We start from the raw sequence: 13,265 nt of genomic DNA on the forward strand, positions 1-13,265 counted from the left end.
AAAAAACGTTCCTTTAGATTTTTATGCTGATTAGTCTTTTCGTCACAGCCAAATGTAAATAAATAAATAAAATATGAGATAGATAGAGGTGTTGAATTCTCTCATGGACTGTGACCTTGGAAATATCTGCGCGAAGGCGGTGCGATAAACCAGAGAAAAATCTGTAAATGAAAACTGAAAACGTCGACTACTTTACACGCAAATGGACGAGAGAGAGACGACAATAACGTAAAGAATGACAATGTTTTCCGGTCGGTTTGTAGCGCTTATTTGAGACCGATATTCGTCGTTTGCACAGATATGACTCATAGCCCATGAGAAAATCGAACACCTCTACTGAAGTATAGTGAATTCAGAAATGCCAAAAGTGTTGGCTAAATTTCTTACAAACATTTTTTCACATATTATATCCCAAGTGCAAAATTTTTTATCGAAAATTTTTTTGCAAATGAACGAAAATATCCATAAATGCGGTCAGAAGACCAATTATTAGCAAATAAGAGCACGAGGAAATAATCTTAAGAATAGTGCAAAATTAAAATTGAAAAATTCTGTATGATTACTTTAGTTGTAAAATAAGGTGATTTATTTTTAGGAACAATTTTTAAAATTTCAAAAACACTACACTTAAAAAAATGAAGAAGCTTTCATCAGAGAAAGAGAAAAGGGTTTGTAGTGAAGAAAAGAAATTCAATTCAGAGGTGAAAGAACATACTCCAATACAATGTACGTTTCTAACCATATAAGTAAGATCTAATTAATAAGACTTTTTACAGTTACCTCCAAATTAGATAAAAAGAAAGCCATTGCTACGCCTCGATCATATGACAGTATCTTCTTTCTTTGTTTACTAAAATGTGTCGCGTATTATTAATTTATTACGGCGATTGATGAAATTATTTGTAGCAAAACTTCTTCCGAGAGAAAAGTTGAAACCTTGAAGTTGGTGTCAATTAGCAAATATTACGGTTGCGCAACGCCATTAACGTTGTCCCTAGATGTACTTCCTTCTAATTCAAGTGTCGTTGACTGTTACCACGTTCATATCGATGCGAATTAACATTCTTGATCCAAAATCGGAAACAATGGCAAAATGACCGATCACTGTGTCATCACGACCGGTCACGTGACTCGCTCGCTCGCCATTATCTTCGCCATCGACAATAACTCAAGTCGTCCAACAGAACTATTTACTTTCGCTAAACTAATTGCAACGATCTGGGTGTGTTGCGAATAACAAACATAATGAAATGACAGAGCGATTGACCGTGACTTTTATCCGCCAATTTCTAGCGCGCCAGTCGTGGGTTGGGAGACAGAAGTGTCAGAAATGTCAAAAAATTCGTCTGGCACCTCTTTCAGGTGAGAAATGGTTTCGACAACCGAAGTACCGTTCACACTCTCGCGTCGACTTCAATTAGCGCGGACGACACAAAGGCCACCGGTACCAACCTTTCTTGTTGTTCGATTTTTTGGTATCGACTTGGGGAAACTGTTATTCGGCGAAAAATCGACACACTTTCGGCAATTGTTGCCTCCAACCATATTTTATAAGGTCAATTAAAAAGCTTTCTTCACAAACGCACTAATTACCCGGTTGTGACGTCACAATCGCCCCCATCGCCACCGGCTCGAGGCGTTATCACGACTCTTACTTTCAAATCCGACTTTCTTTCATTTTTTCCAATTATCTATTTGGTGTTATTAATTTCAAACTACTTTCGTCCTCGTCATTATTATTATTATTAGCGTCGGGTAATGGTTCAATTACTCACCACTGGTGCTTTGATTGTCCAACGTGTTAAATCTGGTGTCGGGGGAGTCAGGTGAGTCGGGACTGGGGGGATGATCGGAGCCTATCCCGGACGAACCGCCGCTGCTTTCCAATCGACGTCCTTTGGCGTTTTGGCCGACGATGTTAGCGTTGAGACAACGACGAAGTTCTATTCCTGTAAGATTGCCCTTCTGGCGGTGGACAGTGTCGTAGTCGCGGGGGGGTAACAGAATCGGGACGTTGTTCTTGCCCAGTTTTTCGCGCAGCTCCGCCGCCACTGAGTCGTACAGGGTGGTCACCCGCGTGGTTTCACCAGTGAATCTATAAAATAAATACACTCTGATCAGCCGATATGTATCTACATCTATTTTCTTTACTCTTTCCAAGTGTTGAATCATATTTTTTTTTCAATCAAAGTTATTAATGTTATGTTCATTTTAAACCACAATTTTAATATGTCGGTATGTTTATCTTTTAAGTTATTTGTCAGACTGTTCGATTTCATTAATTTGCATATACACAGAATCAAAATATTTTGCTAAAAATGTATGTCAAACCGATCGACTAATATTGTTATTTCAAGGCCACGAAAATTAATGATCCACTTGCAAAAAAAGTGAAATTGTATTGACATCTTTTTTGACGATTTTATCTCGAACGAAAGTGATTTGAAAATTATTTTTTTGGTTTTAACGAAAGTCTCCTGAGTGGCCCAAATTTCTATTACAGAATGCTAATTTTTTCTTTTTATCAAAAGTAGCCAAATAAATCTACAAATCTAGTTTGTGTCAAACATATCTACTATAATTATAGAAAAGGTTTCTAGTTTTCATATGATCATACATTTTTCTTTCCTACTTTCTTCAAAAAAACATAAAATCTAAGAAGTGCACGTTGTACGTGTTTAAAAACAACAATAGAAGCATTTACAATTTAAAACATTGAAATTCTTTTAATGCTATGAATAATCTCAATAATTGCAAACATTACCTGCTAATTTAATTTATTCTATGCTCTCAGCACAATTATACCGTGCCTTCAAATAAATTCGGAGAGTAGGCTGTGATTTTACTATGAAGTTGGCAACATGCAATTTTTAAAGACAGCACTGTAGTGACATTTGACGGCAGCATTATTGCAAGATCTGGAGACCTTGCAGGAAATTCCACCGCTCGGGTGTCAAAGAATTCTTTCAAATAAGCAATTGTTTGACGAGCGGAATGGGCTGCAGCATTATCTTGCTGAAAATACCCTTCAGTAAGTTCATCGTCACTCATTGAGAAAGGGTTCTAATAAATCATGACGATATCTTGCAGCAGTTACGGTTTGGTTAAAAAATATTGGTCGGATGATTCGCCTTCTGGAAACCGCTAGACAAATCTTTGCATCCCTCGCGTAATTATTACCCTTGCTGCACTCGTCCAGAAATATGATTTGAAAAGATGCATTGTAGGCGCGTTTCATATAACATACTATTTTTAACTGAGTGGAACATTGTCTTGCAGATAATTAACTGGAGGTAAATATTTATTACAGTCTTCTTTGGCACAGTTTTAATATATTTTTAAAAACGTATTGAATCATTTTCCTAATTTTTTTACCTGATAAATTTTTCAATTTTACGAAGACTTTTTGCTTTGACAATTTTACGAGTTGAATTTGGACATTTTTATTCTGGTTAGGCCCGAGAGCTTTAGCTCGAGAGTTTAACCTTTGAATAAACAAGCCCAAATTCAACTCGTAAAATTGTCTAAAGCAAAAATGTTTCAGTGAAAATTGGGAAATTAGATATAAAAATTAGGTCGTGTTATTTTTGGCAAGATTAATTCCAGAATACAAACTTTAACGTTAGGTAATTATGTATAATACAGTTATTAAAAACACAATTATTAAAAACAATTTGAGAATCAGACAGGCGTAGCATGCTTTTGACAGATGACAGAGCAGCAAGACGATTTATCCACGATAAACATTTTTGGTTGGATGAAAGCAAGCGCTCTGATTGGCTGAACACGCACGTTTGATGTACGCGGGAATTAATGGCATTTAAAAAGTATTGCATTTTGAAATACAAACTTGCCAGTCAAGTAGGGCCACATAAATTTTGTGTCACACTTTATCTTTCATTTTCACTTTTATTTTTAAATAGAAACAATATGTAAAATAAAAATATTTGTTTAATGCAACTAATAAATTAATAATTCTATAGGAAAGGTCAACAAGCACGTGAAGTGGGTAAAAAAAAACAACCGTTATGTTATTTATCCCACTATGAAAAATAATTGATATGAAAAAAAGAACACGTGCACAGATTCTGTACATTCCATATAAAATATACGAGTGGTCAAAAAAACCCACAAGTATTCATTGTTTATTTCACAATAGCGCCACATCCAAGCGCAGCTTCTTATGATTGCTCAATTCTCTCGAAAAAAATTGACACAAAAACAGGACAGTTATGAAAATAAACCATAATGTGGCTATTTATGAATGTTATTTACAGAAAGAGCGCCGTTAGAATGGGATAAGCGCAGCATCCGCCACGTAGCGTCTGTCACGGTCTAACGTGCAAAAATTCTTCGCACAACTCTGATTAACTCTAGTTGCTTGACTAATATTTCCTGCAATAAACTTTTTTCTTCTTCTTTTCCTTGTTTATTTACATATCTGCTAACGGCTCCATAAAAAGGTCATAAGTTAAGTAGCGAGCAAACAAAAGTTTTATTTGCCATTCTCGTTTGCTCTTACGAATTAATTCCAGTTTTCTTCGCTTATTTGTGTTAACAGGTTAATGTTATTGCCTATTATTTGTTATACGGCCGTTTCAGCATTTCTAGGTTAATTTTTCACGGCTTAACCTATTGAAAAACTTTCATTGCTGATTGAATAATTTTATTGTTCTTCGAGGTTACTCGATGTAAAAATATTATGCCGGCCACGCTGTTCTGCACCTCTTTTTATAATTTCTGCTGGTATTTTGTCGGGTTCTATTAGAGATGTTGCAAGATACACCTCATAATGCACCATTGTGAGACCTCTTTATATGCAAATATTTTGCCTTGATGGATGAATTAAAATCATTGAGAAAAGCGGAGAACTGTGACAAAAGCTGAGCATTCGAGGTTTTTCACTTTAATAACTTAATTACTTTATATTGAGACATTATGGACGTATCCACTGTTCAAAAATTAAGTAAAGTAAACGGAAGGTTATTCTTATTCCTTGAGCTTTTTATAAAGATCTCCCTTGCTTTCAATGTACCGCTTTTTACGCTAATCGACACTTACTTTCAGGTTACGTGTTTCAACGCTTGAAAAATGTTTAAAAAAGCATGACCGTTAAACGGGAAGTTGTTGCTAATAAGTAATGTTGACGCTTATAGAAAAAGTAAATTTGAAAGAGTTCTATTTGTGATTAAATTCATTACATGGACTTCCTTAACACCCTGTATACTTGAATATATTATATTTTATTTTGAAACGAAACAAAAAACACGAAAAATGTGTTTATTACAGAGCGTCGTGAACTAATTATGCCCCGGGCGTCCAATTCGTAGTTACGCCATTGGTTACAATTTTATAAAAAAAATTAAAAAATGAAACAACAGTCACGCAAAGAAAAGTGTAACAAATACATTTAATTTGTGTTTTTTAAATGACATAAATACATTAAAATAATTAAATTTTACGCTTCATTAATTTTTTTTCATTAATCACGTTTTCGTTTTTGTTATTATTTATTGTCATGCTATGCAGTGCTTTAAGCTGTTCTTTTATTCATTGTACTTTTACTTACTTTTCCCAACATTTGCTTCATTTCGTTTAATTTCGGTTTTAATTTTGGTTTAATTTTTAGGTTAGGGGTTCGGGAGTTTAATGTTATTGTAAATCACATGAATAATGGTGGTAACAAGTTTTACTAATGGGAATTAATTTTTATTTTGCAATCGGCTTCGAAATGACCTATTAAAATAGATGTATTGTAAAAGTAAAAGTTTGAGGTTATAAATAGCGTCAATGTCTAGTGCATTGTTGTCAGTTTTACTAGTTTGCAGTAGAAGAATACTCAGGCATTGAGGGAAATTCTGCAACAAGTTATGTTCATTTTGATAGGTCCGCATGTCAAGCACTTTAGTGACGGAAATCAAACAGTGTGTCCAACGTTAAAAAATAACTCGTGGTTTGCCTCCCATTATGCCAAAACAACAAGAACGATGTTTAATAAAAACCATTTTAGGAGTAAAAATAAACCACAATTTCATTTGTTTAATTTGACTTTTAGTTTGACATTTGAATTTGAAAATCGGAAATTCCAACATAAAACTTGAAATTTGTTGCCAACCTAGCAAAAATTTCACAATAATAATTTATGGTCCATCGGTATTTTTTTGCCAAGTGGAGTTTTGTGAAGTTTTAATCATCATTAAATAATTTAAAAACCCTTACCTCTCTTCACTGGACTCGCTCTCCCTCGTACTCGTCCCCGTGTCGCTCCCCACCGACGACTCGACCTTCTTCGCCTCCTTAACCGGTTTCAGCCTACTCTCGATCTCCGCGAACTTCTTCTGATTCTCCGGCCTCTCTATCAGCGTCTGCAGCTGCTGCTTGAGCAAGCTGGCCGTCTCCAGACTGTCGCATCTGTACGCGTGAACATGAAGAGGACACTTCGTCACCGGATTGAACAGCAGCAAAATGCAAGCGATCACGTCCTCGTGCTGGTACACGCAGGTGATCGTGTTGTGGGGGATGAAATGCTTGATGGTCTCGTTCTTCGGCTTGGAGCTCTTCCCCTGCGACACCACGTTCTGCACGATCTTCAGACCTTTGTGCGACACCTGCAGCGTCACCTTGAACGGCTCCACGTCCTTCTCGCGCTCCTCCAGGTGCTTGATCACGGGGAGGACGTACTCGGAGCCGCGGAGACCCTTGGATTCCTTCGCCCCCAGGAACCACACGTAGTACGACGATTTCTTGATGTCTTTGCGCAACTTCAGAGCCATGTTTAGGCCGCTGAATTCAGCATTTTATGGCACGGACGCCGCGTCCAGGAGGATCTGCAATTGAGACAAAAATCGATTGGTGGATTGTTGCAGGTCGCGTCTTCAGAGTGTATTGACCTAGCCGCGTCCGAGCTTAGAAAAACACACATGGCTACGGCGCATTAAGCGGAGACTTCGACGATAGAGCACGACACGAACGCGGGTTTAGCCACCGGAAATGCCCAAAGGATTGATAGATTATCCCAATTTGGGATCGGCTCCCACGGAATTTTAGTCACCTTGTTGTGAGAAAAAATAACAAACAAATAAAAGTTATAATAAAAACTATTTTGCGAAGGATGTAAAAAATGCTTTTTTAAGTGTAGAATATTATTTTGAAGAATAATGCCAAATACTTATGTTAAAAATATTTTCTTATATAATATAAATACATAATTAAAAATAAGTACTTATTTGATGTAAATAAATTCATATTTGATTGTGAAAATTTTAAAACAGAAGAATTAGAGTAATATACATTTTAATGTATATTTTGGATGTGCCACTAGCCTTGTAACATGAGACAGACTAGTACCTATCCCAGATAGGCGCAAGTATTGGTGGTAGTTTAGCGCCTGAAATCTGACAACTGTAGGAATTTATGTATATAAAGCGGCATATCTAAAATTAATCGCCCAGCCAACTACGATGCTAGAAACATTTATAATAACCGTGTATAAAATTATTTTAATAAATGAAATAGTAGGTATATTCTTGCAACAAGTGCATAAAGTATACTGAAGTCTGACTGTAGGAGCCTACAGTAGGGTGCGGCAATCCCATGAGTAATAGATACAGTTTTTTAACTGTCGCAGGATATTTTTTTTTTATTCTTTTTGTAACTTTTTTGTAACTGCTTTTTGATATTGATATTGACTGTTAGCTTTAAGACAAAATTTTTATTCAAATAGATTTTGAATTAAACTAATATCATTAAATTTATTTGGGTGTGTTTACAAATATAAATTCTTACGCACTCAATATCGTAAGTTATTTTTCTATTTTAAAATATTTAGACAACTTTCAAAGAGTTTTGCAAGACGATCTTTCATTATTTTTGGCCATTAAACTAAAAAAAGTTTTTTTCATGTTGTATCACAGCTTTCGTCATTGGTGATTGAAAATCAGAGGAATTTGGAACAAGTTTCTATTTTTTTATTGGTCCTGATAGCGACAGGAATGATGCCAAGAAGCCCAATGAGAAATGAATCCATGTTGAGTTTCAAAATGCATTTTGATTGGTATATTGTTTAAAACTTTTTGTTTTTTAAAGCTCTTCATCACTTGTTCGTGTTGTCCCTAATCATGAATTAATTCAATGGCGTCACCTCAATGTCATGATGAAAGGATGGTGATTAATTTATTATTGGTTTTATAACTAGCTATAATAATTGCGCAGAAAAATATACGTCAAACGTGTGCGTATATTATGTTCCTATTAATTAATACTTATTTAGTAAAAATTAAATGGAAATTTTAAAAAAGTATCTACAAATCACCTACGCACTGCAATACATTAATAAAACACTTGACGTTTTTTAATCAATCAAATATGTACTAATTATTATTCTATTTAGAAAAAAAGTGAAATTTTTAGGTTTAGTTTTATTTTGAACGAAAGTGATCTGAAAAATCTTTTTTTTTTCTCATTGACGAAAGTCTTCTGTCGGTGTCCTAGATCTGTGTTACAGAATCACAATTTTTTGTAGTCACAAATATCTATCATTTGTAAACAGCCAATTCTAGAAAATATTGCCTAAATCCGATTAAATTCCAATGTTAATAATAATCATTAACAAATAATTCCACGAAGCATTTTAAAAGTTCTAAATGGACATCCAATTTTTTATGGCTGTGCCCACGTGAGGATTATTTTTAGTAGATTACAAATAAATTATTTTATGAATGCGTAACATTTATGTTAATAAATAAGCACTAAAAGTAAACAATTTAAAAATCTCACAAACTGACATATTTTGTAATGCTTCTTAGACTGTAGCAATAATGAAATTGTATATTACGTTTAGTAATAGAAGAGAAAACTTTTTAATGAAAATTATTTACATTTACAATCATTACATTAAATTTTAAATTTAGAATTCAGAAGTTAAGAATAACTTTACTATATCTATATCTGTATCTCTCAATATCTATATTATATCTATCAATACAGAAATGCATGTCATAAGGACATTCCCGCACTAGTGCACTAGTTTTCGCGCATGAGCGTATTATTTGCGGCACGAGCGACGAAGGAGCGAGTGCTTCATCTGCACGAACGTGCAGAATACGTCTTTGCGCATCGAAGTTTGTACAATATTTTTTGAAACGAACTATACAGATATACATCTGATTTGTCAACTTGTGCGAATAGATGGTGCCTGTCCATGCACTTGCCAAAGTGTCACTCGAATTAATAGCGATTTATTTTCTACATTCAAATTGGAGAAATGGCGTTTTGTAAACCAAATTTTATTATTATCAAGTTAAATTAATTTCAGAATGCTCAAAAAAGCCAATGTTTTTTGAATGACTTTGAAGCACTAGTGCGCGAAATCTACTGTTACAATCGCGAAATGTAATTTTGTTGTAGTTTTGTTGCAATAGCTTCTTTTACCGTCTGGACAGCGTATATCATCCGAATTTTTGCAGCGGTAACAGAAATAAAAAATATTTCCAACTTACTACTAAGGTTTGCGTAATACAATTGTTTCTCGTTTGTTCACTTCGTATTACGATACTCGTCAGACAATTTTCCCTTCTCGTATCGTAAAATTACACTTTACGGCACTTGTGTCGTAAATAACTATTATATTTTTGGAATAAAATTTTAAAAGATAGAAGAGATGTCCATTTCATGTCACAATAGTATGCTAAAGAATGTGATCACCAGTTTATCTTTTTGGTAATTTTAAATACCATCAGGTCATTAAAAAATAGAAAACGAATTATTAAAAACTGTCGTTTATCAAGTATGTTCCAAAACAGCAAACTGGACATTTCCTTGCCCTTGGGAACCTTGCTAATCAACATACCACGTGATGGAAGATTTTGTATTGAGAGAATTATGAAATGAACCTGAGAACATTTTTCTGGAACACCCAGAATTGACCAACGAAAAAGTTTCAACACTAAATAACGCATAATAAAACGAAGTGCACTTAGTGAACGCCGAATTTTCTTGCAACAGTTTGTTGTAAAAAATTTGAACAACGTACGCGAACAATATCCAGAAATTGATATAATCATGCATCGCTCGTGAAACAATCGCGTATTTAAAGACAAACAACATAGAGTTGTTGCACCATCCATTTTACAGTCCAGACCTGACACGTGTGATTTATATATTCAAAAATAAAGAAGCAGATGTGCTGTTGCAATATTCAGTGCTTGCAGTAGCGGTGAATGCACTTGCACATTTGGTTGTTTCGTGTACCTAGTAACAGTTTAAACAAATAAGAAATATGCAGAATGTTATGAAAGATATTTTCCTCCTTGCAATCACATCTACCTATATTTTCAGCCTGAATCAGGATAATTGTCTTTAGGCCGGGCTATTTGATCCGATGACCTGCCAAATCTGTTCCTAATTCCCATTCCCACGAGATTTATTCGTGTTTCGTTATTATAATTCCGCGCCCAATTAGCGGCCTGAATGTCGCATTACTGACATTTATTCTTGCAAGAGAAGGTATTGTTGAGGTTGCGTCGTGGTATTTCACAGACAATGGTTGTTTAGCTATAAAAAAAATTCCAGCACAGTCCCCGTCGTGTCACACCCGGATTTTACCGGACAAGACGCCCAGAGGAGCCACAAGAATCCGAAAATATGAAAACATGGCCATCAATCTGTCAGTGAGGTATTTGCCGCAGGTTAGGCTATTTAAAATTTTACGTAAGTCGAGTTTTACGACACTGCCTGCAATTACATCAAAGGAATTGATGATAGAGCGGAGGAAATCGTTGATATCGTTGTAAATTTTACTCCAGGATAGCTGTGCTGAGGCATTAAAGTGCAAGTTGTGGTTATTATTCACTGTGGGCGACAATTCAAGGAGGAAATTGTTGGGTTTGTAATGGTGCACTAGAGTAACGGTACCATCAGTTTTTATATATTTTTTATTTCTTGATATTGCAACACTGCTACTGTGTAATCAAGTCCAATTAATAAATCTATTCTGTTACAAATGGATTTCTTGGACTCCCTTCCAAAAAAATTGAAATTTGGTTGTTTACCAAGAAATACAAATTAATTACGAGTACTCTATCGGTGCCCCAAAAGTACCGCATTTCCTTGATGGTAGGTACATAATTTAGGGACGTGGTAGAGTGGTAGAATATAAAAAGACAACGCGGTGACCTGAGAATTACCTCTACCTACCATTGTATTATTGAATCTATGTATTTCAGAAATGTTTTTTTTTATTACAGTAACCATGGAGTAACAATTCGTCGTTCCAATTTTAAAGCGAAGATTTACTTAATAATTTTATCCAACACCTCTTTATTATGAAGTCATAATATTGCCAATTTTGAATATATTATGAGGTCTATAAAACACTAGTGGACTTATGAACCCATAATTAAACTGTTTTCATAATTAATGAGTTTAGAGAGAATTGAACAGTTTATTGAATATCAAAAAGAATAAGAACTGTTACGGAAGGAGATGTTGGATAAAACTATGTATTACACTCGTGCCTTAACAGCAAATAAGTCACTCAAGAAAGATTAGCCAACGCGAACAAGCTCTTGTGGCTAAACATTTCTTTCGTGACTTATTTGCCTTATAAGACACTTGTATAATAAATAGCTATTAAACCCCACTGGCAATACTTCTTTCATTTTTTTTTTCAAATTCAAAATCTTCAAAGCGATCCAATATAAATTTTTTGGTATAAGCCAAACTCGTTTACTTCTAAATTTGGCCCTTGATTGTGGAGTCTCTAGAGTCCTATTTCTTAATAAATAAAAGATGTGTTTTTAAAATATTTTCCAGCATTCCATGACACTTGTAGATGACGCATCTTTAAGGAAATGCGGTACTTTTGGGACAGCCTGTATTCAATGACAAATGTAAAATAATGTTGTAATCATCAACAGTCATTTGAATAAAGTAATATGTTTTAAACTTTTAAAAACATAAATAAAATGCCACCTTTACAAAACCTCACCAAAATGTACTTGGTTTAATAAATAAAGCAAGTCCGTATTCAGGAAATAGGAACGACGAAAATGGTAATTTACTGTCCACAACCTCGTTGATGCGGATTTCGAAAAAAATCTCCTTATCATCATTGTAAGTTGCGCCACTTGTTTTCGGAAGATGTGTTTTTGATACTCGCCCCACACCTCTTTTTTTATTACTCATATTTTGTTTTCTTCTTTCATTACGATTTACTTCTTATTTGTTTATTCTTCACACTTGCGTTAAAAATAATCATAATTAAGAAACTGAAACAAAATACATTTGACATAATGAATTGTGGTTCTAGTCCACCGGATTGAAACTGTAATTTATTGTACCCTCCAAGCGTAAATCAGTCCCGTACTTTCTATAGAAAGAATAATAGGAGTATCATTGATGGATGAGTTCGCTATCTCTCCAGACTCCGGAAATAAAACTCGAACGCCTCTTAGCCGCTAGGTTGGGGAATTTGTCTAACAGATTGTATTAGTCATCCTTTTCAAGACTTCCATAACCAGATTCCAGCACTGTTGCTAGGATTTAGCGTGAATTCTTTAAGATTTTCGTGGTTAATTTACATTTTTCGTCAGAGGTGTAATCTGTCAAGAAAAATATACTTTTTAAATCTACATTTTTTTTAACTTCTCAAAATATCACTTTTATTTATTTTTTCAAACGAATGAAAAATAGTCAAGACACAATCTGATTTTTCGAAACGGGATCGAAGAAAGTGGTGACAGATTTACCGTACGCAATCTTCTACACACTTTCTACACCATCTTTGGAAGTTTTGTTTTCCATAGCCGTTTCTTCTCTTTCCTTTGGTCGTATTATAAAAAAAATTGAAAATAATATTAATAACTAACATTGCTTAATGTTCTTTGTTAGTTTTGTGAGAGATACCAGTTTGGCCTAATGCACCGTTTATTATACACTGTTCTAAGCTTTGCTATTAGATACTCAAGAAGCTCCAGTAATTCTCAAAAGTTTCATATCAGTTTCATACAAGTAGCTTTAGTTTCAAAAGCTTGAAGCTAAACACATTAAAGCATGTTCTCTTTTTCCTAGTCGAGATCTGATAATGTTCTACACATCTTCAGTAATTACGCTTACACAAAATTTGGGAAGAAAGAGATCAATAATAAAAGACGAAGCCAGGTAACTAACTTTCATCGTAAATAACAACATAATAAGTAATACATGCCATAGCTAATTTATAGTTATTTACACAATTAGTGGGATAAAAGCAATATTACAGGATTCGA

General features: G+C 34.5%; 1 protein-coding gene across 1 annotated transcript in view; it reads right to left on the minus strand.

Annotated features, from left to right (window-relative positions):
* The window catches only part of LOC138128060 (zinc finger CCCH domain-containing protein 13), a 66,074-nt gene that overhangs the window by 26,586 nt on the left and 26,223 nt on the right, over positions 1-13,265 (minus strand). The window contains exons 2-3 of the mRNA XM_069044260.1: positions 6,220-6,827; positions 1,776-2,095 (exon numbers count right to left, since the gene is read on the minus strand). Of these exons, the coding sequence (XP_068900361.1) occupies positions 1,776-2,095; positions 6,220-6,773 (874 nt within the window). The 5' untranslated portion in view covers positions 6,774-6,827. The remainder of the gene's footprint in view (positions 1-1,775; positions 2,096-6,219; positions 6,828-13,265) is intronic.

Source organism: Tenebrio molitor, chromosome 4, assembly GCF_963966145.1.
Source record: "Tenebrio molitor chromosome 4, icTenMoli1.1, whole genome shotgun sequence".
In the NCBI taxonomy this organism is placed as follows: Eukaryota; Metazoa; Arthropoda; class Insecta; order Coleoptera; family Tenebrionidae; genus Tenebrio; species Tenebrio molitor.